Source organism: Aedes albopictus, chromosome 1 (genome assembly GCF_035046485.1).
Source record: "Aedes albopictus strain Foshan chromosome 1, AalbF5, whole genome shotgun sequence".
Taxonomy (NCBI): Eukaryota; Metazoa; Arthropoda; class Insecta; order Diptera; family Culicidae; genus Aedes; species Aedes albopictus.
Window position 1 is genome coordinate 258,614,716 of NC_085136.1, and position 25,632 is coordinate 258,640,347.

Consider the following 25,632-nt stretch of genomic DNA (forward strand, 5'->3'; position numbering starts at 1 on the left):
TGAGTACCTATTAATGATTCTTACTTTTATTCGTTGCATTGTAAAGTTCCTGCTGATGAAATTCGAACGAATCATGCCCAAGGTAAGCTGGTAGTGACGACATTCTATTTTCTTAGTAGTGCCGAGTGACACTGACCTGGAATGGTGGAAGGGCTAATGTCAGCGCCGGCTTCTTTTTCGTAGCGAGTCCTAAAAATACGTTCCCGATTTGTACACACTCAATTTCGATTTCTCTGTTCGGTAATTTATTTTACAGTTTTTGAACCGTAAAATACAAAAGTTACTGAGTTTTCAGCATTTTCGTACAACGTTACTGATGTTCAGTAATATTTTTTGACATTTTACTGAACACGGTTATAGTTTATACCGAGAATTCAGCAAAGTTGTAGATTTACTGAGTTCAGTCAAATGTCAGTAAAAAACTGTACTGACTTTTCAGCATCGGTTAGTTTTTACTCAGCTTTCGTTAAAGTAAACTATAAACAATAATCCGCGCGTGCTCCAAACTGTCAAAATATAAAATAGCTTCGATCATCAGAGCTATCGCCATGATTTTACATGTTCAACACCGATTCCTGTGCCCTTGCCGCTCATTTGGTAAGTACTCGGAGATCTTCTGCACCAGAGAACTGGAACGGCCTTGGATAATCCTTCAGGGACTATGTTTGTGCAAGTGTTACAGCCTAGGTTACAGCAGACTGGATATATTTTGCGGCATCTCCAGACGGAATATTACTCGTTCACTGACTAGATATTCCCGCGCATCGAGCTTTGCCCAGAGGTCGTTCCGGTTCTGCCGTAGTTGTTATGAATCATTACGTCGTGGATTTTCAATCCTTCCAAAAGCGGTCGGCAGGGGCTCATGAATCGGAGGCTCCTATATAACATGGACGGATCCAAAATGTATCGAAAAGTGGGACAAATCTGGTGGGAACAAAATATTTTCCGGAACTGAAAATCTCAGTAAGACCAATCAAATTAAATGTTAAATTACCGAAAAAGACAGCAACATGTATAAAGCCTGTATCCGCAATAATCGGGACACAGAAATACACCTGTAACTCTGCATTAGATACATTAAAATTGCTCAAATTTGGCTCCATAACATCTTGAGACGTATTCATTTCACCTGCAAAATTTCATGTGGATCGTTGTAGGGTAATTCGCCAATTGTTGAACGGTTAGTACCGGCATTTTGGTTTTCATTTGTTTTTCCGTGCATAATTTCACTTTAGTTGAAAAATATCCAGTGAACGTCTAGATCTACTTATCCCTTATGCTGCCCATTGAATTTGTATTCCCTTAAATTCCATTTTCTAAGAGAAAATAGAACATTTGTATGGAAAGTCTGTAACCCAAATGTTGAACGCTTCCTTAAGCTAGCTCATCCTAATGTTGGACGGTTCTCGCCAATTGTTGAACGGTTGAAGCTTTGTTCGTAATTGATGACGTATAACCCGACATCAACCTATCATTCACCTGTTTTTATTTTGGCCACCAAACCCAACATAGACCCAACAGTTATCCGATGTGAGTCCAACAGTGGTCTAACATTTGAGAAAATTTGACCCGACTTTGACCCGACATCCGATATTTTTTCACTCTGGCGGATTTTTTTTCAGGTTTTTCGTGTTCTGTGCCCAGCTAGTCCGAGCTAGTGACAATTCATTTAAATGACAAGGGATCGCTCATTTGAAGAGAGCTCTACTGGACTGAAATTGTTTTAAACATGACTAGATGCAAAAATGGCAGAGAAGATTTGATTAGAAGCGAAAACGATAGAAGAAAAGTAGGCCTTTAAAAGCCCCTGAAACTCTCCTAGAAACCCCTGGGACCCACTCAACCCCCAAGAACACTCATGGGACGACCCTGAAATCCCTTGAAAACCCATGGGTTGCTCCTGAGCCTCCTGGAACGCCTTAAAATACTCCTGGGAGCCCCTTAACACTCTGAATTCCTCTTGAACACCTCTGGAACGCCCTTGAATCCCATTGAAAACCACTGGAATCTTTCTGAAGCCCACTGGTACACCCCTAGAACATCCCTGGAACGCCCTTGAAACCTCATGAAATGCACGGTTAGGTAAAGTGAAAAAAAAAAAATTCTAGCGGTCATGCTAACATCGTAGGTTATGCCAGTGTTCAACAATTGGATCATGGATGCATAATGATAGTGTGATAGGAAAAATATTTTTTTCAAATTAAATTACAATGAAAATATGATTTTAAACAATGTTAAACTGTTAAGCACATCCTTCCAGTTCTTGTAACTATGGTGTGATTTTGATATTTGTGGTCGATTTGCCCGCAAAGCTTATTTCGTAACAGCAATTTCTTAAAATAAATCTTAAGAATTGTGCAGTTTTCGTGTCATCAGCGGTACAAAATTTTCAATCAATATTTTTGACGTAAAATATGTTTAATTTAGTAACTTAATTGAAGCAATATCGTGACCCACATGTATATGCATCTACATCATACGTTTACGTTGAGCAAAAATTACTTAAGTAAGATTTATAATAAAATTTTCAGAAACTGTTCAACATTTGGGTAGTGTTCAACAATTAGCGAATTACCCTAGTACTTTTTGTTGTAGCGATGAAAGAATAGAATGTGCGCCATTGAATTTTGTACAGACCCTAGTTTTGCTTGCCAGCGCTGTAACTTTTGAATTTGGCGAAGAAAATGGCTGAAATTTTGAACACAAACCTCTCAATCTACATTTGTTGCATAGGCAAAATTTCAAAAAAATTGATGCACTATCAACAATTTTATAGTCGAAACATGTATTGGGACTGAACGTGATTTTAGCCTCTCAGACAGCAATCAGTCAGCACCCTTTATTGTTTCGATTGTACTATTGAAAGTACTATATCAATAATAATCAAATTTTGCAGGCATAATATACACGTAATCAACTATCTTCTGTAAAAATTTCATGAAAATTGGCAGAGAAATTCAAAAGTTATGAATAGGCAAACATCACACATGAAAAACACGAAAATTTTTCACTAACACTCACCCTTACACACTAAGAATAAATCACCGAATTCGGTGAAATTTCACCGAAATCTCAACAGCAGAATTTTCGGTGAACTGTTCGGTGATTTTTTGATTCACCGAACATATTGTAAAGAATAAAAATGCTCATTTGTCAAATTCACCGAACATTTCGGTGATTTGTTTTACAGTTTTTCTGTGAATTTGTACTTTATTTACGTAGGTTTCACAGCACTTTCGGTGATTTTTTTACAAATTTTCGGCGATTTTCCAATTGGAATATTTGTGATTCACGAAACTGTTCGGTAAATTTTACTGCTTCCTCAAATCAAAACCATAATAAAACAAGTTTTTTTTTTAATTTGAAATACTATTATTTATTCATTACGCTGGTCAGTGAGAGGGCAACACGCAAATTAACGGGACGAAAGTGCCTGTTGTCTTGTATGATCGTTCATGGGATGTTGCTCTTCCCAACGCGATGACGGATCCGGGAACTGCAATTCAAAAGAATGACTACAAAAATATATTATTGTTGAGAAATTAGTACATACTGGGAATACCAGCTACCAGCATCTCGCACTTCTGTTGAAAATCGTAAAATCTTCATTTTTGTTGTTCTGCTGTTCTATCTTTAGTTTACCGATGACTTTATTATTCTCACGCAAAAAAATTAAAAACCTATTAATTTTTGACAGCTTGCACTTGGTAATATGACCGACTACTGGTTTCACAGAAGTTCGGTAAAAATCGCAGCGTACGGTGAAAATGTTAATGTTCGCCGAACCGTAGTGTAAAAATTTCACAGAATTTGGTAATTTGTTTGCATTTACCGAATTTTATGTGAAGTTGTGACAGTTGGATTGGAAAACATCAAATTTCATAGAAAGATCTGTGAAAACATGTTTTACAGTTTTGATTCGGTGAATTCTTTCACAGAATTCTGCGATTCTTTCTTAGTGTGTATACCAACACCAGTAACTTTCAAACCAATTGATCAAAGTTGATGAACTTGTTACGATGGGAAATAAGGCCGAGAATTATGACTCGTAACAAACAATAACTTTATTAAAGCGAATATACAAATAAAGTACGAATTAAAATATACTGGACGCGCACGTTGCGGTACTTCTACTCGTGGTGAACGAACGATGACAGTCTCGGTATACGTGGCAGTTAGACCCGAGCCTTTGACAGTAGAAGGATAACAGAGTCGGCGCTAGGGGTGCCAACACCTCCCCTGTTTAATAAAGCTGATACGGTTCGTACCGAACTGGTGCGCGCCGCTGCCGGGACGATCTTCGCTGGATAACTTCCTCTAACTCAGGTTGCCTAACCGGAGTACGCAGTCGACGTCGTTGCTGATCAGGCTCCATCAAGCTACGCAAGAATTCCAACTGCAACTCGTCCAGTCCTTCAGGCTCCGCAGGCGGTTCAACTGTTTCTACTGCAGCACCGGAGTTAGATGGGTTCAAACTCCAAGTGTCGAGCAAGATCTCGAGCGGAACTTGAGGGCCGATAACCTCCGGCGGGCTGCTGCTAGTATCGTAGCGTTTTCGTAACTGGTTGCCGTGGCAGCGAATTAGCCGTTGTCGATCAGGCAGCCAAATGTTGTACATGACTTGCCCAATACGCTCCACTACTTCTCCTGGTACCCAGCTCCAATCGTTTCCGTGGTGTACTTGCGCGTACACTTTGTCCTTGACTTCGAAGCATTTCGTCTTAGCCCCATGTTTCTCGTTGTACTGGCTAGCTTGCTTGGAGTTGACATCCTTGTAGAACTTGCTTGGTGGTCTCATGAGCTCAAACGATGTTCGAAGCGGCTTGCCGAAAAGGATCTCGGCTGGTGATTTTCCTCCTGGTGCATTTCGGCTGGGTGTAGAGCGATAGCAGAGTAAGAAAGTATCTATGGCTTGTTCTAGATCTTCCCCTCCTGCTTGAATTTTCTTCATTGTTCTTTTGAAAGTATCGACGAACCTTTCTGCCAACCCATTGCTTTGGGGGTGGAAAGGCGCTGTTCTCAAGTGGGTGATACCGTTGGACTCGCAGAACCGTTCGAAAACGTCGCTGGTAAGCTGGGCCCCGTTGTCGGAGACTAGGACCTCCGGCATGCCGAATCGGCTGAAGATTTTGCGAAGAATTGCTATGGTGGCTTCTGATGTGATGCGCTTGGTTGGTACTACCTCCGGCCATTTGGAGAGTGAATCAACTAGCACAAGGTAGTAGGTATCGTTGACGGGTCCGGCAAAGTCCACGTGAACCCTCTGCCATGGTTTCTCGGGGACTGGCCAGGATTCCAATTTCGTTTTTGTGTCCGTCTTCGCTACAGCTGCGCATTCCTGACAGTTTCGGACCAAAGCAGTTATATGGTCGTCTATGTTTGGCCAATACACAAAAGTTCGCGCCAAGGATCTCATTCGATCGATCCCCGGGTGTCCTTTGTGTAACTGATGAAGCACCTTCTGTTGGAGCTTCTTGGGAATGACAACTCGATCGCCGTACATCAGGACCTTTTGGGCTTCATACAGCGATTCCCGTCGAGCGAAAAACTGTTGTACTCCTGGATCTTCGGATGTTGCTTTACTCAGCCAACCTTTCCTGATGTAATCCCTCACCATGCGGAGGGTGTCGTCTTCGGATGTCGCCTCCGCTATTATTTTGTATGACACTGGTAGGTACTCGATAGATTGGCCGACGATGTTGCAGATAACCTTCTCGATTTCGATGGAAGCAATCACGAAATCCTCATCTGGCTTGATGTGAGAATTTATTAGTCGTGACAGAATGTCTGCGTGTCCGAAGTGATCCGTAGAAATGTACTCGATTTGGAAATCGTACAACAGCATAGTTAGGGCCCACCTTTGTAGGCGGTTGGCAGTGTAAGGGGGGATTCCTTGCTTGGAACCAAAAATAGCCACCAGCGGTTTATGGTCGGTCTGTAGGGTGAAGCGTCTTCCGTAGACCATTCGATGAAATTTGGTGACCGCGTAAACCAGCCCCAGTGCTTCTTTCTCGATTTGGCTGTATCGGGATTCAGCAGGGGTGAGGCTTCTGGAAGCATGGTAGACTGCCTTTTCGGAGCCGTCTGGGAATCGATGAGCTATGCGGGCGCCAATGCCCACATTTGATGCGTCTGCTGATACAACTATGTCCATTCGGGGGTTATAGTGCGTCAGCATGAGTGGAGACTGCAAAATCTCCTTGAAACGATCGAATGACCGTTGGCACTCATCTGTCCATTCGAAACTGACTCCTTGCTTCAACAGTCCATCCAGCGGGTGACGAAGTTGTCGCATCTCCCGAATATACTTCCCGTAATAATTTATCGCACCTAAGTACGACCGCAGCGTCGGGACGTCGTTTGGCGGGGGCATGTTCACTATCGCTTTCACCTTTTCGGGATCAGGGCGGATGCCCTCCTTGTCCAGAAGTTGGCCCAGATAGTTCACCTGGCGCATGAAGAAACGGCATTTTTCAATTTTCACGGTGAATCCGTATTCCTGGAGGCGTTCTAGCACTTTGTACAGGTTCTTCCTATGCTCTTCTTCTGTGCGTCCCCCAACGAGGACGTCGTCGAGGTACGGACACGTGCAGTCTAGTCCGGCTAGCATCGCATCCATGATTTGTTGGAACGCTCCTGGGGCGCTCTTGATACCGGGTGACAACCGGTTAAACTGGTAGAGGCCCTTGTGAGTGTTGATATTGATCAGCTTCCTACTTTCTTCATCCACCTGGACCTGGAGATACGCATCGGATAAATCGATATGGCTAAACATTGTGCAGTTAGCCATTCGATTGAAGATATCCTCCGGAAGAGGCAGTGGATAATTGTTTGCCTCCAGTGCGTTGTTGAGTCCGGTGGAAAAATCGGCGCATATCCTGACAGTGCGGTCTGGTTTACGTACCACCACGATTGGTGCAGCCCAATCTGCGTACGTAATTGGCGTGATGATACCGTTGTCCTGGAGTCGCTTCAGTTCATCTTCCACAACGGCCTCCATATTGTACGAAACCGGTCGCTTTGGCTTGAACACCGGCCTGGCGTCCTTCTTGAGCGACAAGTGCACCTGCATTTTGGAGCATAACCCCAACTGGCCGGTGAAAACGGTCGGGAACTTGGACTTCAGTTCGGCGACTTGGTGGTCTTCTTGTTTGGTGTCCACCAGTTTGCAAAAGGACGAGAATGGTACGTCCCACAGCCCAAACTCATCGAGGAGGTCTGAGCCTAAAACGTTTAGAGAGAGATTAGAGCTACAGACGTAACAGTTACCTTCTCGTTGGTCGCCACTGATCGAAATGTTGGCACGGAACATGGCATCGATTCCCAGCTTGTCACCGGATGCTGTCTGCACTTCACAGTCCGGTGGCGATGTTTTGGGCGCTCCGATCTTGACCCAGTTCTGTCTGGATATGATGGTAATATCGGAGCCGGAATCTAGCTGGAGGTTGACCGGAACACCGTTTATGGTTGTCTCGACGTATCTCCGGCTGCGCGTGACATTTTTAACGACGACAATTTTCGTTGAATGCTTGTTCCAATTTCCTTGCTTTCCTTTTCCCGGCTTTGGCCGAGGCTTGGATGAAAAACAGCTGCAATAGCCTTCTTTGTGGCCCGTCCTACCGCAATCCCGGCACTTGTGATCCTTGAAGTTGCACTGGCTTGAAAAGTGCATGCCGCCACATGACCAACATGGCGTTTTCGGTGCTTGATCCTTCGCTCGGTTCGGTTTCTCCTTTCGATTCGGCTGCGTCCGAACGGCATTCGAGGCGACCACAGTTGACGAGGGTGGTTTTCCCCCAATGAGCACCGTGTCCCGCTTCAAATTGATGAGACTCTTACACTCTTCGACGATCTTCTCGAGGGTCATATCGCTGGTCTCGTTCATTCTGGATAGAAGGCGCATTCGGATGTCCGAATCCTTGGATGATTTCAGCCCACATACGAAGATAAGGCATTTGAACTGATCTTCCTTCAGTTCTTGGAGCTTGAAGTCAACACACGCCTTGTTTACTTTACACGAGTAGCTGATAAAATCCTCATCTTCGTCCTTCATCGTCTGAAGGCACTGATAACGTCGATGGAACGTAGAGACAGGTGTGCCAAAGATAATCTTCAATTTGGCGACGGTTTCCTCGAACGTAAACTCCTTCGACAGTTTGGGGAGGATGAATGACGTGTACCGTTCGTGCGCTGAGGGATTCAGTTTTCTCAATAACAACCGCACCTTCGCATCGTCCGCAAGCTGAGCGGCGTCCTTCTCAAAAAGGTCAGCATAACGCGAAAACCAGGCATCGAATGAACAACCTTTCTCAAGGTCATAGGCGAATTCAGTGATATTCGTCGCTAGGGAGTCCAAAATCAGTTCATTGCGATTTGCATTCTGGACGTTCCCTTGGATTGCCGATACCTGCTGCGATAACTGTGTCATCAGCGCCTGCTGATTGCTGAGTATCTGCAAGATCGTTTCCTTGAATGGCTGCTCTCCGCCGCCCGACATCGATGATTGTGCTTGAGGTGGTTGCGACTGCGACATGTTTCCCCCACGGCGGTTATTGTCTAAACTTTCGACGCGAAAATTCCGCAGACTCGTCGCCACTTTGTTACGATGGGAAATAAGGCCGAGAATTATGACTCGTAACAAACAATAACTTTATTAAAGCGAATATACAAATAAAGTACGAATTAAAATATACTGGACGCGCACGTTGCGGTACTTCTACTCGTGGTGAACGAACGATGACAGTCTCGGTATACGTGGCAGTTAGACCCGAGCCTTTGACAGTAGACCCGAGCAAAGTCTGATAGCAAATTGACAACTAATTTTGATGTTGTGATATTGCAAATTTTGATAACTCAGGTTGTTGTCGCTTTGGTCGTTTTAACGGTTAAAACATCAAAAATGAGAACATAAAAATGTTCCTGTGACAGCAAATTGAAAACAATTCCTGCTATCGATGATAGCAAATTGATAACTGCTTTTGTTATCAGCGCAAGAAAAATAAAAAAATCGTAAAATGTAGAGTTTTTCGATTGATATCAAATTATAAATGCAAAAGTATAATTGCACTAATGATATATCCCTAGAATTACTTTACATAGTGTGGTGGGCAAGGTAATGGGTCACATCCTATTTTATTGACAGCTTCTCTTAAAACTAATCAGTATCTACCAGGCCTACTAAGAGCAGTCCAATCTACCACATCTCCTTTTGTTTCAAATTAGAAAATGTGTAGTTTCCATTCACAATATAGCTGAGAGCCACCATCGATCGACGATCTTTCTTCATGTTCATTCTAATGGGCATCCCATATTCATCTTTGGTCAAACTCCTCCATCTCGATTTAAGTAAAATAATTATATCAGGTTCTGTTCCCGTTCGAGTTTTTCATCATTACGCAAATGTAATTTGTGATAAACTCCAGATATCTGCAAAGAAATAAGTAATATGATTGGACATACCTTATCCGAGCCAAGTTACTGCATAAACACTTTTGTGACATAATTCTCAGCGTACTCTAGGAGTGTTGATTGCATTTAAACTCCATCAATCTTATCCAGTGTTGTCGTGCTCTGAATTCTTAGCAGTAATAGTTCCGAATAATCTTTTTTGTTACTTCATCGTCTTTCATTGTTCACATTTTAAGCTGGATTGTCTTCTCCTTTTTCCAATTGTCATTTGGATTTTCCTCAACATGTTTTGAAGTCATCTCACTCTTTCCTGAAAACTGTACAAAGGTATTATTTTGCCTTCTCTGGACCAACGCAGTGTTAGTGCGTTGTCCATTAAGGACTTTGCTTTCTACCTTCTCCGAGCCAAAACGCTGTTAACGTTTTGCTCGTTAAGGATTTTTTAGTGCCTTCCTCGTCCAACGCGTTGCTAGCGCGTTGTCCGTTAAGGACTTGGATAATTTCTCTTGCCTTCTCCGAGCCAACACGTTGCCAGCGAGTTGCTCGTTAAGGACTTTGATACAACTTTGCCTTCTCCGGACCAACGAGTTGGCAGCACGTTGTCCGTTAAGGTCTTTGATATGTCTACCTTCTCCGAGCCAACACATTGCTAACGTGTTGCTCGTTAAGGATTTTGACATTTTCTGCCTTCTCCGGACCAACAACTCATCGCGTTGTCTGTTAAGGACTTTGATTATACATACCTCCTCCAGACCAACGCGTCGTCGCGATGTCTGTGAAGGTCTTTGACGTCTATCTTACATATATTTACCTATCACAGAAAGTCCTCATCAAGAATCTCCGTCCAACAAATCATACGCCCAATTTGGATTACTTTGTCGCCATAATTATGGAACTATAGAATACTCCCATTGATTCGATGTTTTCTTGACGTTATTTGAGACATCTTTTCCATGACTTGTCTTGGCAATCACTGGATTTGTTTGTACTGTCGTCTCAAGCGCAGATTCGATTTTTCATTCCGGTTCTCCTTCATCTACCAGCATCAACTACTTCTGCAATTTGTTTTCAACTGCCAATGCTCTTCCAAGTTCTTTGTCCATAACAGCATCACGACTTCAGTCATTAAACTCAAGGGAAACTACGTCTGAATCGTATGAACTACCACTACTTCTAGATTCTCTTTGGTCATTGTGTGTGATTCGGATGCCATCCTCGTCAGCCATTTGTGGTGGGCAAGATAATGGGTCACATCCTATTTTATTGACAGCTTCTCTTAAAACTAATCAGTATCTACCAGGCCTACTAAGAGCAATCGCGATCTACCACACATAGTTTACTTAAAAGAGGTAAAACTATTCTAACACTAAACATTAGCATTAATGTAAAATGACAGCAAACTGAAAACAAAATTTGAAATCAAATTGAGTAAAGATAAACTGATATCAAAATGTGATATCAATTTGTTGCTGAAAACAAAACATGTTTTCGATTTGCTGTCATTTTGTTGTTGGACTTTGCTCGGGGAAGGATAACAGAGTCGGCGCTAGGGGTGCCAACAGAACTTTTGCAGGAAAGTGTCTCTATAAGTATCATAGCTGCTAACGAAATTTTATTATTATCATCACAGAACTTTGGACTGTAGCGTGAAAGAACCATCTACCATGCGAATGAAAATTGGTCATGATTGTACAAAATGCTCAAAACCACGTCTGTTTGTTTTTCATCCACAGTTAAAAGTAATGCATCGACTTTTATGAAATTTGGCACACATAATAAACATATTCCAAAGAGTTCTCGGTCAATGATTTGGCCAATTTTACCGATTCATTACAGAGCTACAGCCGTACTACTGTGTCCCGATTATTGCGGATACAGGCTTTATCAGCTATTACTGACTAAATCAGTATTTGTTTGACAGATCGAAATTTTATGTGTTACCGACTTTTCGGTTTTCACAACTATTTACCGACTTAACTCTGCTGTTCAAAAACCCAGTAAAATTTTACCGACTTCGGTAATCAAATCTGAGTGTGTATACAGCTTTGGCAACTAACTGGGTGGAAGTACATAGGTTCAGATGAACACTCCTGATAAGCACTGATTCGGCTCTGCGCTCAGTCTCAATAAGCGGCTGTGCCAACCCTCGGGTAGTCCCTTTCTTACATAGATAACACTACAAAGAGTACGAGTGGCGAGGTAGAGAGAGTGACGGCTAAGGGCGGAAGCCGGAACAAGCAGTCAGGATATGCTCATGGCGGAGCAGCACCAACGGAGGAAGCGAAGATGAGTGGCGCAGATCTCACTCAAGCGCTGAACCGCAACAGGACTGGGTTACCAAAGACGTTGGTAGTCGCCGAGCAGCTCGATGAGGTGATCGGGAACACCAGAGGGCGAAATAACATCAGCAAGGACCTTAGTGCTCATAGAACACTAAGCTGAGAAGCAGGCTTTGTCCCAATGAGGACGTTACGCCAAGAAGAAGAAGAAGGACCTTAAACAGGACTTGCTGAAACTTCGCAAGTCGGTGACAAAGATGAGAGGTCCACCCAAAGCGACAGCTCCTTCTTTGTCGGAAATTCAACAATGACACATGGTCAGTTTGTCGGTGAACTTATTAAAGCATTCATTCTGTTATCAACCTTCAACCGCTGAGGCAGCTCTGCTAATGCATTTTGGACTCAGATAATTTCGAATCGTTTTTGTTCCGGCAGCAGTACGTAAAAGATCGTTAAGATGGGAGTTGAAGAAAATCCTGCGAATCAAGCCTTTCGGTGGTACGAACTTCAATAATTTCTTCAATAGCGAACGATTCATACTTCTGGCCTTTCGGGAGCAGTTAGCAGTTGTACATTGTATCGAGAAGAAAGCTATCGAGGAAGATATCTGGGAGGTCCTAGAGATATGGCTGCGATCAACCTGGAGAAGTAACAGAGAATAAACAAGGCAAAGAAAGAAAGATAACAATATCACCCGGTACTAACTGGAGCAGTTGCGGACAGTCACCTCGAATATATAAAGGATAAGAAGACCCAAAACAAATTTGGGACGGCAACACGAGTCGATTCATTCTGAAACGCAAGTGCTCGAGATGAAGCATGATAATCGGTCAAGTATTGAAGCTCATTTCATGCGGTCCGATCAACTGGTTTCGCAGATTGAAGTCTACCGGAGCAAAATTGATGATGAAGCTATTTGTCCTGTACAATGAAGTAGGTTGAACATGGTCCAGGTTGCTGCATCTTGCTCTTACCTTTCACCAACAAATGGGTAAGAGCAGGATGCAGCAACAAGCCGATGACCATATACATACAGCTAGTGAAAGGGAAGATAATTAACGAAGCGCTCAAGCGGCGGGAACCATCGGTAGTGAATTCTGTTGTTCTGAAAGCGGACGATAAGAAGAAAAGTGTGGTGTTTTTTTTTGTGAAAAGCCCGGCCATAAGAAGAAGAACTGCATCATGTGCCAGCGGCAGAAGAAAAAAGAAGGTACCTACCAGTAGCTCAGAAGCGATTGGGCACGGTCAACAGAGAAAGGTGTCGAAAAAGCAAGCTAAGGCAGAGCTTGCCAAATCGGAATCGGATTGCATACACGAGTGGCACAGGAAACTGGGGCACCGTTATCCACAAGCTATTCTGGATCTGGAGCGTGAAGGTTTGGCAACCGGTATCAAGGTACGTAGCTGCTCAGTTAAATATTCTTGTGAACTCTACTTGGAAGGGAAGATGGAAAGGCTGCCATTCCCCAAAAAAGTAAAGCGGAATTCGAAGGCAGTGTTGGAATTGATCCACACCGACTTATGCGGGGCGATGAAGACGGCTACACCCGGTGGTCGTCGATACTTCCTATCGCTAATCGATGACTACAGCCGCTACACCACTCTGTACATTCTGAAGAGAAGGTCGTATACGGTGGATGCTATCCGGGACGTCATGCGTCTGCTGAAAACGCAGTTCGGAAGGCCTCCAAAGATCATTAGATCGGATCAAGGAGGAGAGTATCGCAGCGCAGAGTTGGTCAAATTTCTCAAGTAGGAGGGCATTCAGTAGCAGTAGGGTGCGGGCACCGGTTTTGGCCAGTCTAAGGGAAATCATTTTTATAAAAATAATCAATAATCCTATGAAGACAACCAATGTGTCAAATGAAAGGTTTCAATCTATATTTTGAAGCAAAAATGCAGAAATCAAGCCAATACTTGATTTTTCTATTAAAAGTGGCACTGGCCAAAATAGAAGCACTGCCGCAGTTTTGGCCATATTCTTAAGTTTGGTTTCTGTTTTGACCAATCACGTGTATTTCTTATGGGAGTGGCCAAATTAGAAGCACCCTGGCCAAAATAGATATATGGGAGCTGATTTTTTAAGGAAATATATTTTTTTCTGCCAGTTTCTAATCGAAATGTGTGGTTTTCACGGCTGTAATCATCATATTGTATTAGGATCTACTAGTAAAAAATAAATTTACGCAGGTTTAGATCGCAACAGGCTCAATACCGCACTATGGCCAAAACTCCGGACTGGCCAAAACTGAAGCTTCTACCCTATACGACAGGCCGCAGCAGAACGGAGTGGCGGAGCGGAAGAACCGTTCGCTCGTGGAAATGGCTCGGTGCTTGATCATTGAATCAGGATTGCACTACCGGTACTGGGCCGAAGCGGTTAACACGGCAAAATTCCTGCAGAATATGCTGCGATCAAAGCCGGTACAACAGACGCCCGTTGAGGTATGGTACGGGACGAACCCGGACATGAGCATGCTTCAGGTGTTCGGTTCAGATGCGTATGTGTTCCTCCCGAAGGAGAAGCGGACGAAGCTGCAGTCGAAGACGAGGAAAATGATTTTCGTTGGGTATTCCCAGCAGCATAAAGCGTGGCATTTCATCGACTTGAAAGCAAACGAAGTCGTTTTCAGTCGTGATGATCGTTTTTTGCAGTTGGGTGAGAAGGTTGAAGATGCAGTCGCTGACAATTTCTTCGAGCTAGCTAAGCTGCCGACAAAGTCGATAGGCACCGTGAAGCAGGAGGAATCGGACGAGTCCGATGAAGAATCCGATTATTCGGAAGGTGGGCCGACCAAGATAGCGATGAAGAAGAATTCCGTGGTTTAATGAGTCTTGAGAAAATTTGGAGCATGGCTTCGACGATCCAGCAGACCAAAGTGTCTATGAAGATGCCAGTGGAAGTGAAGAATCTTGCCGAGATGAGGATATCATTCCTATCCAGGAGGAGTCAGACCATTTTTAGGAGGAGCAACTCACAGGTACACCTCGTCGTTCAAGCAGGCGGAAGCTGACCCGTGCCTGTTTGTGCAGAAGAAGCGGAACAGCGCAGTGTATATCGTCTATGTGGATGCTACACTGGTCGTCATCTCTAATAACATGGATTACGACGGATTGTGAAGGCCTTGGCTAAATGGTTCCAAATAACAACTGCTTGGATCATAAGGCATATATCGACAAGCTGGTTGAACAGTTTGGACTAGCGGATGCGAAGGTATCATGCACGTCGGATATCTATTGCAAAAGGAGGAGTTGAGGAGTCTACCGAACTATGACAAGTTCCAGAGCCTCGTCGGTAGTTTGCTGTACTGATCAGTGAATACCCAGCCAGACATTACTATAAATATATCGATTCTTGGAAGACAGGTGAGCAAGCAAGCAAGGTTCTGCGATACCTGATTTAAAATTTAGATCCTTTTCCATACTATTGCAAGTTGCAAACTTTGAGCTCAATTTTCTCCAACGTCTACTTTTGCGAATGTGACTTATGCAGTTATAGGCGGTGTAGGCAACAAGTGAACTGAAGCTGGTATTAGGTGCCGGCAAAAATGAACTTCAGGGGTACGCTGACGCAGATTGGGTCGGAAATGTGAAGGACCGGAAATCGAATTCAAGCTACCTGTTTCGCTTGGGTGGTGGTTTGATTTCGTGGTGTGCCAGAAAGCAAGCGTGCGTGCGTGGCACTTTCATCGACCGGTCCGAAGCCAAGCGGAGTACATTTCGTTAGCTGAAAGTTGTCGGGAGCTGCTTTGGCTCGAAAAGTTACTGAAGGACTTCGGGGAGCCTGTACAGAAACCAGTGCAGATCTTCGAAGACAACCAAAGTTGCATCACGATGTTGGACGAGAATGCAGGACTGAAGTGATCCAAGCACGTGGACGGACACCTAATATCACTTCGTGAAGGATTTGGCAGAATCACGCAACATAAATGTGACGTATTGCCCATCGGCGGACATGTTGGCGGACATAATGACAAAACTGCTCAACAGGGTGAAGCTGGATAACAAACGCGAGAGGATTGGTGTATGATCTCAGCGCGATGAGAAAAAGTGATGGCTGTGCCATTGGTGATATGTATGTAGTAAGAAAGGAAATGAATAATGAATCACACCAGTTTGTTACCTCGACCTGTCAAGACGTGTTCCACAGCTTTCTCTGCTATTTCCATCCAATAGCTGGCACTGAACAAGGCGCGTAAATAGGAGAATGAGCTTGGATAATCTCTGCCAGACTGCCAACACTACCCCTCCTTCAACACTACCCCTGATGCCTCCAGAGTAGTCATAACTCATAACCTAAACCAGGGGTTTTCAGATCGTGCACCGCGGTGCACTTGGTGCACCGCAAAGCCTTGCCAAGTGCACCGTGATAGTTTTGAACAAGCTATGAGCTTGATGAGATATTAGATTCATAAATCGACCAATAATGTGGATGACTGATAGCGCTATATAAGACTATTGTATCTGGAATATAAAATTGAAAAAATCTCGAAGAAAATGAAAGGAACGCTCTGCGACAAGCAGACAGAAGTTAATAAATTTTTTATCGAATTTCCTAAGAATGCCAAAGGAAACGAGCCCCCCAATGAACCAATTCTAATAAATTAATCAAAGATGTCCCCAATGATGTACAATGATGCACTATGCCCAGGGAGACAAAAAAAAATTCCCGACCGGAACGGAAATCGAACCCGCCGTCTCCGGATTGGCGATCCATAGGGGTTTTTACCCCATTCCCGGCACTACAAGTAAACAAAGTTTTCAATACCTAAATTCACAACGAAACGACCGTTTTTGTCCACTTCTTCCATTTGAATCAGATACCTTATTGCGTGAATTTGTTGTTAACAGTGATTGTTGTGAAGATTTTCTGCTGGAAAGTTGATTTTCAACGAGTTTACTGCAGCACCTAGTCCAGTACCCATTCTCGGCACCAACAGTGCCGAACTTCCAGCAATATCAAATGGGAAATCACTTCGGCACCCATCTTTGTGCTGACGAAGTGCACCCGTCTGCGTATAAAAGTTGTTTTGAGCACTTCAGCGGCTTCAGAGTGAACGTGTAGCTTATTGACTGTGGATCTCGTTGCAGAAATGTTGCTAGAGATGATTATCTACGGAAGTGCGTTTGTAAAATATGTGGCAAGTGAGGTGCTGGGAATTGACGCGAGTGGCCAAGTAGTTCGAAACCCTACTGCTCAAACACGGAAAGCCATCTGGCGACCCGTCGGCGTACAGACCAAATTGTCTACTGGACAGGCATTATTCTATCGAGGCTGACTATCTATGCCGATATGTCAGATGACGCTGGGCTCTCGAATAACCAGTTAGTGAGATAGCGCACCAAAAGAAGCGAAGAAGAATGCGCTATTGTACGGTTGTACGCTAGACGTGAATAACACATTCAACAGTGTCAGCTGAGTCGCCATCGAGATACATCCTATACATTACCTAAGAGTCCCGGATAGACTTTACCGGATACTATAAGAGCTTCTGGAAAGATGCTCCGGATGTTCCTCTACGACGAAAGAGAGAGGTGCCACAACATTACCACTACGGCACCTCAAGGGTAAATGCTGGGCCTGATACTATGGAACGCGGCGTATGACGGCGTATTGAGGGTCACACTACCGCTGAGCGGGCGTGAATCTACATTACCCTCGTAGTATACGGTTAGTCGATAGTGAAAGTGGAGCTAACAGAGACGCATTCGATCGTCATAGTGAAGGATAAGATGAGGTCGAAACAGCTCGCAATCACAAAACGGAATCTTGTATCTGAGCAATAGACAGTGGTCATCGCAGGCGAGTGCACGATCAACTCTAGGCGCTCTCCTGCAGCATAGTGGTGTCGAAGATGATAGCAAATAGCTCGGCGATAGTTTCGGGCATCGCTTCCTCAAGATTTTAATCTCATGCTAGGGCTATCGCTGGCTGTTTCAGTTATGTACACTAGTACCGAGGCGGCCGTCGGTACCGTACATTGCTGATTACAAGAGTTTTTAGTGTCACGTCCTGACGTCGATAATGTCAGGGAAGTGCTGTCCATTACCTAGAACGTAGTTGATCAGAGATTCGATCTGCTGTGGTAATCTCCAGGAGCACCGATATACACGTCGGTGTTTGAAGAAGGTATACTACGGATAACCTATTCTCGGAGGCGGCTCTCGTCAGCTGGAACTCCCAAACGTCCGTCGGTCTGAATTCCTTCTCCTGGCCTGCCTGAGTGTTTTGGTCTCCTAAGATAATGTTGACGCTGTAGCTTGGACAGTGGTCGTACCCATGTGCATTTTCTATACCTAATTCTATTTCCAAACTTTTTTCAGGTCATCCACACGCACTTCTGGTTGAAGCGGAACGAAATCTGTGCACAAATCGAAGACTGGATAGCGGAGCTGAGCAAACCGCTGCAGAACGAGCGTACCGGCCGTACGATATCATTCAACGCGATGGTACTCCGGCGGCAGTATCGACAGCTTCGCGAGGAGTTCGCCAAGCTGAAGCCTCCGGAAGGCCTTGAAGAGGCGGACTACCCCTTCGTGACGGGCATCACGCCGACAACACCGTCGACCCAGGTTGTCGTTGGTGGTGGTTCTGGCAGTGGCGCACCGGTAGTTGATGCATCGACTCCATCGCCCCCGGAAAAACCTTTGGCCACCTTGGAGGACGAAGACGAAAGCGAACTGCTCTTACAATCCGGCGAGGATGCAATCGTGATGGACGACGAAGACGAGAACGTTGAAGTCGTCGACGAAGTGATCATAAAGGCTGATGTGGACGATGTGGTTGTTGGTGGTGAGGGCAGTAGCAGCAGTAGCAGCAACGACAAGGGAACCAGCATTCCGGACGACGGCCAGGAGGAAAATCCGGACCTGTCGCCGGAGGAGATTGTCCTTTCGATGGTGTGGTAAGTTGTGGTACTTGTCCGTGTCCGAATGCATGTCATCTTAGTCCTGGAGCATCAGTGCAAAGACGAGAAGCCTTCTATTGTTTAAGTTAAAACAGTATGCGTGAGTACTGTGTTGGACATTTTCTTGAGTTGCTTTCAAAACTCTAAAAATAGAAGGCAGAATTTTCGCAAGAGCAAATTTATAAAGACCGTAAACCTTAAGAAGGCATCATTTTTTTTTACAAATTCTGAATCAAATTTACAATGCAGTACAGACTTTATTTTATTTTTCGTCAGCCATTGGCTGATCGAAATTAAATTAATGAATCGTCTTTCAATGTTTACTGTCTTTTAGAAATCTGCCTTTGTAGTTATTCTGCCATTATTTTTCGATCTTCCAACAAAAGATTATTTTTCCGATGGTTTTTCAGATCATAGACGCCAAATTGTAGTTTCAAAAAACTGGAAGCATATGTTCGAGGCAAGAGCACTGAATGATGGAGGCTAGGAATGAAGACAAATCCTCCACTGGACAAAGATTTTGTAGGTCCGCAAAACCGCTAATCAAAATCCACATTATAGCAAATCAACAAATCAATATTTAGGGAAATCCTTCATGTACTAGAGAACAGAGAAAAAAAAAACAAACCATAGAAAACAGGACTTAGCATTATTCCCCGAAGACAGGAAAACACTTGCGTCATCTCTGTCAAATCGATGGAAAGTTACTTCTAACCAAGGAGAATACATTTTACTAAGGTGGCGCAGATAAACATTGCAAACCACTGGTTGTCTCTTCCACTCTTCTGGTGTTCTTATGCAACTAAAGTAGTGACGTCACTATTTCAGTTCCATAAGAACACCAGAAGAATGGAAGAGACAACCAGTGGTTTGCAATGTTTATCTGCGCCACCTTAGTAAAATGTATTCTCCTTGACTTCTAACTGCCTGTCGTAATAAGCGCGCCGAAATCAAAGAAATAAAAATAGCCATAATGTAGAAAGAGAAAGAGAAAGGTGATTCCAACATCGTTTTTGTTTTATTATTTCAAAGCAAGTATATTTTGATTATTTATTTATTGATTGGAATACGCACTAGGTTTTAAGTTCATTTCAATTGTATCCAATCCGAACTGTAAGGTTTAATATTCGTACTGATAAAAGAAAATGGTTGATTTTGTAGTTCAAAACATTTTATACGAAATAAAACAATAGGATGGATTTACTTTGCCCATTTTTTGCGTTAGCTAGTTATATAAGAACCCCTTACGAACCAATACGCTTTTTGGATTATTTTATTAGTTGGTAAAACCTAAAAAAAGCCCGGAAAACACTTTCTGTACTCTCTCTCCCAGTGGATGATTATGAAGAGAAGATGAAGGATACGAGAATTGAGAGAAAACGAGAAGTATAGACCTATACTACCGTGAATCGCATATCAGTCCCATTTGCATAGGAAATCCAGCAAAGATGGGACTGATATGCGATTCACGGCAGTATACCTACCTACCGTAAAACAAATAAGAAAGCAATTGGCAAAGTGCGCAGAACGGAAACAAGCGAGAAAGTACTATTTCCGCGTAAGTATAGGATGTTAGCAAGTAAATTCTGTGGGTGTGGAAAAAGATACACGAACACAACAATTACAACATAGCTGAAACGTGAAAATTATACAACAAAACCTTATATGGATATTATGAACTAGTAATACTTATTAATAAATTGATTGAGCATAAAAAAAACCGGCGTGGGTAAGTTCTTTGAATGCCGAAATTTGCCACTTATGGAGGGTTTCAGCGGTATCAAGGACAAAAAAGCCTGAATCTACGATGATCTTGACATGGAGATAACGATCATACAACACGTTGCCATCAAGGACCAACATACAGCCAGGAACATCGTAGCAGACGCCATTAAAACAGGACAACGCAGTGTAAGAAAATTCGGACGAGGCGAGGATTTTAACGGAACTCAGGAAACCAGTACCTATACTACATGAAGGCAGACAAAGGGTACTTATTATTGATAAAAAAAGACTACAACGAACAGATGAAAAAGAAGACAAACGAAGGACCATACAGACATCTACGATACGAACGGTTGACGAAATAAATAAATACTATATTTATATAGAGTGCAGTTATGTGCTACTGCTACACGAATTTCACTAGTATTCAATTCAAACAACATCATGCTAAGAGCAAAAAAAAACTTGGAATTTCTTTACGAATTCTTTCAAGGACACCATCAGAAATTCTTTTAAGCATTTATTCAAGAACTTCTCCAGGAATTGTTCAGAAATTCCTCAGGGGCCTTTTCTAGAAGTTTCTTTTTCGTGAATTCTTCCATGAGTATCTTGCAGGATTCCGATAGTAATTGTTTTAGGGTTTGTTCCGAGAAATGCTTCAAGAATTCTTCCCACGATTCCTTCAGAAATTTTTACAGATGCTTCTGTAAGAATGCATGGACGAATTCCTTCAGGATTTTTTTCATAGCTTCCATCAGTGATTTGATTTGATCATGAATTGCTCCAGAGAATTTTTCAAGAATTCCTCTATGTCATAGAGACTATAGCCTAGTTTCAAGTTCAACAGGAATCGCTCAAGAAACTTCTTAACCGATTCCTGGCAAAAACTTTTCACAGTGACTGCCATTTGAACTGTCATTTCTTCGCAACTGCGCACTACGATCGAAGAAAAAACGGTTTCTTAAGGAATTCAGGCAAGGAATTTCCCATGCATCAAGATAGGCTGGGAAATTCCTTCTGATCTGCAAACAGCCCTTCCCAACAAACATTTTTGTTGTACAAGAGTGGAACAAACCATTCAAATTTAAGCTTAAGAAACTGTTAGTCAGCTAGTTATGTTACTTGGGTTATGGGTTTCACCAGAAATTCCTCCGGGTATTTATCCTGGGATATCTTTAGAGGTTTCTCCAGTGATTGTTCCAGTGATTTTTTCGAGGATTCCTCCAGGGATTCCCTAAGGTATGTCAATTCTTTTAGGTATTTCTGCAAGTATTCTTTCAAAGATTTCTTCAGCGATTTCTCCATATATTCCTTCAAGAATTCCACTAGAGATTGCTTCAATAATTCAATCTGGAATAATTCGAAGTATTTCAGCTGCAATATCTTTCAGAAACCCTTGCTGGAAATTTTTCCATGAAACATTGTATAAAACATTGTTTTGGGAGTCTATTCAAAGATTCCAACAATAATTCGTCTAAAAATTGTTGCAGACCTTGATTCCTTCATTTTTATTTCCTACAGAAGTTCTTCCAGGAATTTGTTAAGTAAGCTTTCCTGGGATTTCCTAAGGAATTTCTCATGGGACTGCTTCCGGGATTCAGGAACTCATGCAGGGATTACAGGATTCAGGAACTGCTACAGGGATTCCTCAAGGAGTTCTTCCGCAAACTCTTCTTTGAATTCCTTCAGGATTTGTCTAAGGATTCCATCTGCAATTTCTTCAGGAATTCTTTCTGGGATTTCTCCAGGAATTTCTCAAGAAACTCTCCCACAAATTTCTTCAGAGATTCCTCCAGGAATTATTCCTCTGGGAATCTGCATCCAGGAATTCCTTCAGAAATGCCTCTAGAGATTCCTCCAGGAGTATTTCTAGAAACTCCTTCGTTAATCCGTACAGGCATTCCTCTAGGATATCCTCCAGGGATATCTCCAAGAATTTCTAAAGGGTTTAACTTGGGAATTGCTTCTGTGATTCTTTCTGGAACAACTTATTTTAAAAATTCCTCCAAAGATTTTCCCAGGAACTCTTCTTTAGATTTCTTCAGGAATTGCTCCTTGTATTCATTAGGGATTTCCTCTAGGAATTAATTCAGTACACTAAATCCTTTTTTTACGCGATGGATGCGTCCGCGCAAAAAAAGATCGTGTAAAAAAAATTCGCGTAACTTCGTAAAATCGCGTAAAAAAATCGAAGGGAAATCTTTTTTTACGCGATTTGCCCTCCACAAATAACCAAAATCGCGTAAAAAAAGTCGCGTAACTTCGAGAAAATCGCGTAAAAAAATCGTGCAAAATAAAATCGCGTAAAAAAAGTCGTGTAAAAAAAGGATTTGTTGTACTTCCTCCAGGAACTGTTTAGGGATTCCCTTACTAAATCCTCTTAAAATTGCTTCCGGGGTTCCTTCTGGAGTTTCTTCAGGAACTCTTCTAAGGATTCCTCCAAAATTTGTCCAAAAATTCCATCTGCGATTACTTCAGGAATTATTCCTGGTATTCTTCTACGAATTCCATAAGAAATTCATCCACAATTTTGTTTTTGTAGGAATTCCTTTAGGATTTTTTCCAGGAATTCCTGCAGAGATTTCTTCAAATATTCCTCCAGGAATTCATCTAGACATTCCTCCAGAAATTCCTCTAGAGATTTCTCCAGGAATTCCTCTGAAGGAATTCCTACAGGCATTCCTCTAGGATATCCTCCATGGATCTTTCCAAGAATTCCTACATTTTTTTCAACGATTCTTCCAAGAAATCCCCCAAGGTTTCCTCAATGCATTCCTTCATGAATTCCTCCAGAAATTGCTTCCGGGATTGATAGAATTCCACCTGGAATTCTTACAGAAATTTATCCAGGAATATAATTCCCCAGGGATTTCTTTGAGGATTTCTCCAGAAATGTCTCTAAAAATTCTTCCAGGAATTTCTAAGGAGATTTTTTTCAGAAATTTCTCCCAGGGTTCCTCTAGAGATTCCCTCAGATATTTATTCAGTAATTGTCGTAAGAATTCCTCCATGAATTCCATCAAGGATCCCTCCAGCAACTCCCAAAGGCATTCTCCCAAGATTTGATCCAGGAACTCCTCCGGGGAATTCTCGAGGAATTGCCCCAAGAATTTCTCTAGGAATTTATCCAGGAATTGCTCCTGGACATCCTTCAGAAAGCATGGCAGCCGCTCCAGGATTTACTTAATAAAACTTTCTGGGGATTTTTTTCAGAAATTCTTCCAGGAAATTCTCTAAGAATATCCTCAGAAATTTTTCAGGGATTCCTCCTGGCATTTCTCCAGGAATTTCTCCTGAGATTCCTTGCTTCTGGTATTTATCCAGGGATTTCTTCACGATGTTTTTTTCAGGGATTTTCCCAGCGATTCCTCCAGGAAATCCTTCGAAGATTCCTCCAGGAAATCCTATAGGGATTTCTTCACAAAATATAGGAAATTCTCCAGGAATACCTTCAGGAATGTTTTAGGAAATTTGCCTGGAAATTCCTCTAGAAATTATTCGAGTAATTCTTCCAAACATTCCTCTAGAGATTCCACCAGGAATAACCTCATGGATTCCTCCAACAATTTCCACAGCAATTCCTCCAGAATTTTATCAAGGAATTTCTTCAGAAACTCCTCCAGGAATTACCCCAGGATTTTTTCAGGAATTCCTTCAAATATTTCTCCAGGAATTGCTCCTGAACATCCTTCAGAAACAAGTTCAGAAATTATGTCAGAAACTCTTCTAGGGATTTCTCCAGGAATTTCTCATGAATTTCTCCTGAGATTCCATCAGGAATAGCTTCAGGGATTCCTCCGGAAATTTCTCCAGGGATTTTCCCAAGGATTCCTCCACGAAATCCCTCAAAGATTCCTCCAGGAAATCCCCCAGCAGATCTTCAGAAATTCTTCCTAGAAATTCTCCAGGAATACTTCCAGGATTTTTTCAGGGATTTCTCCAGGTATTCCTCCAGAAATTTCTCCAGAGATTCCTCCAGGGATTTCTCCACAAATTTCTTCAAGGATTATCCCAGGAATTCTCTCAGGAATTCCTTCGGGGGTTTCCCAAGGGATTTTTTTTTCCGGAAATAGAAAAGTAATAGAAATAGCAGTCTTCCAGAATTCCTCTGGAGATTTCTTCAAAGATACATCCAGTAATTCTTTCAAGATTTCCTCTAGAGATTCCTCAAGCAATTCCAACAAGAACACCTCTAGGAATTCCTCCAGGATTTTATCCAGGAATTTCTCCAGGAACTTCTCTAGGAATTGCTTCTGGACATCCTTCAGAAATTATATCAGCGATTCCTTCAGGAATTTCTTCAGGAAATCCTCTAGGGATTTCTTCAGAGATTCTTCCAGGAAATTCTCCACGAATACTTTCAGGATTTTTTTTTCAGGGATTCCTACAGGGTTTTCTTCAGGGATTCCTCCAGGGATTCCCCCACGTATATCTCCAAGGATATTCCCAGGATTCCTCCAGAAATTGCTCCAAAGGTTCTTCCAGGAAATCCTCCTGGAATTTCTCAAGGGATTTTTTTCAGAAATTTCTTCAGCAATTCCTTCCAGAATTCCTCTGGAGATTTGTTCAGGACTTCTTTCAGGGATTGCTCCAAAAATTCATCCAAGAAATTTATCCAGGAATTCCGGCTGGGTCTTAATATCCAAGTATTCATCCAGGAATTACGCCCGGAATTTGTTCAGAAGTTTCTCCAGGCATTCTTCCAGGATTCTCACTAGAGATTTTCCCAGTAATTACTACAAGAATTCCTCCAGGAATCTCTTCTGGGATTTCTCCAAGAATTCCCCCAAGGAATCCTCCAGAAATTTATGTAGGATTTCTTCTAGAATTTTCTCATGAGATCTCTTCATAAATTTCTCTAGGTATTCCTCCAACAATTAATACAGGAATTTCTACAGGTATACTTTCAAAAATTCTGCCAGGGATTCCATTCCTGTTGGAATTGCAACAGGAATTCATCCAGGTTTTTCTTCAGGGATTTATCCAAGAAGTCTTCCAGGGATTTCTCCGGGAATTCCTCAAGAGTTTCCTTAAGAAATTCCTCTCTGGTTCTCTTCAAAAATTCGTTCAGGAGTTCCTTCAAAAAAATCAGAAATCCTTCAAACAGCTAAGGGTGCTGCTGTGATTCCTTCAGGGATTTCTATTTACCTAGTAATTGCAGCTGAAAATCCACTTGATAATTTTGCATAGATTGCTCCAAGGATTCTGCTTGTATTCATTAAGGAATTTCTGGTGAAATGCACCAGGAAGTCTTGCTAAGATTCCTCAGGCGACTCCTTTTAGAACTTCTAAGAGGAATTACTGAAAAAATC

At 42.6% G+C, this 25,632-nt stretch overlaps 1 protein-coding gene across 6 annotated transcripts in view; it reads left to right on the plus strand.

The window, feature by feature from the left end:
- The window catches only part of LOC109411403 (baculoviral IAP repeat-containing protein 6), an 86,764-nt gene extending 67,498 nt beyond the window's left edge, over window positions 1-19,266 (plus strand). For 5 of the 6 annotated variants that reach the window (XM_029860329.2, XM_062846671.1, XM_062846669.1 and 2 more), the window contains one exon: window positions 18,012-19,266. In XM_029860329.2, coding sequence (XP_029716189.2) covers window positions 18,012-18,596 — 585 coding nt within the window. In that variant the 3' untranslated portion in view covers window positions 18,597-19,266. The remainder of the gene's footprint in view (window positions 1-18,011) is intronic. The other variant, XM_062846670.1, reaches the window with a different exon arrangement.
- The last annotated feature ends 6,366 nt before the right edge of the window (window positions 19,267-25,632 follow it).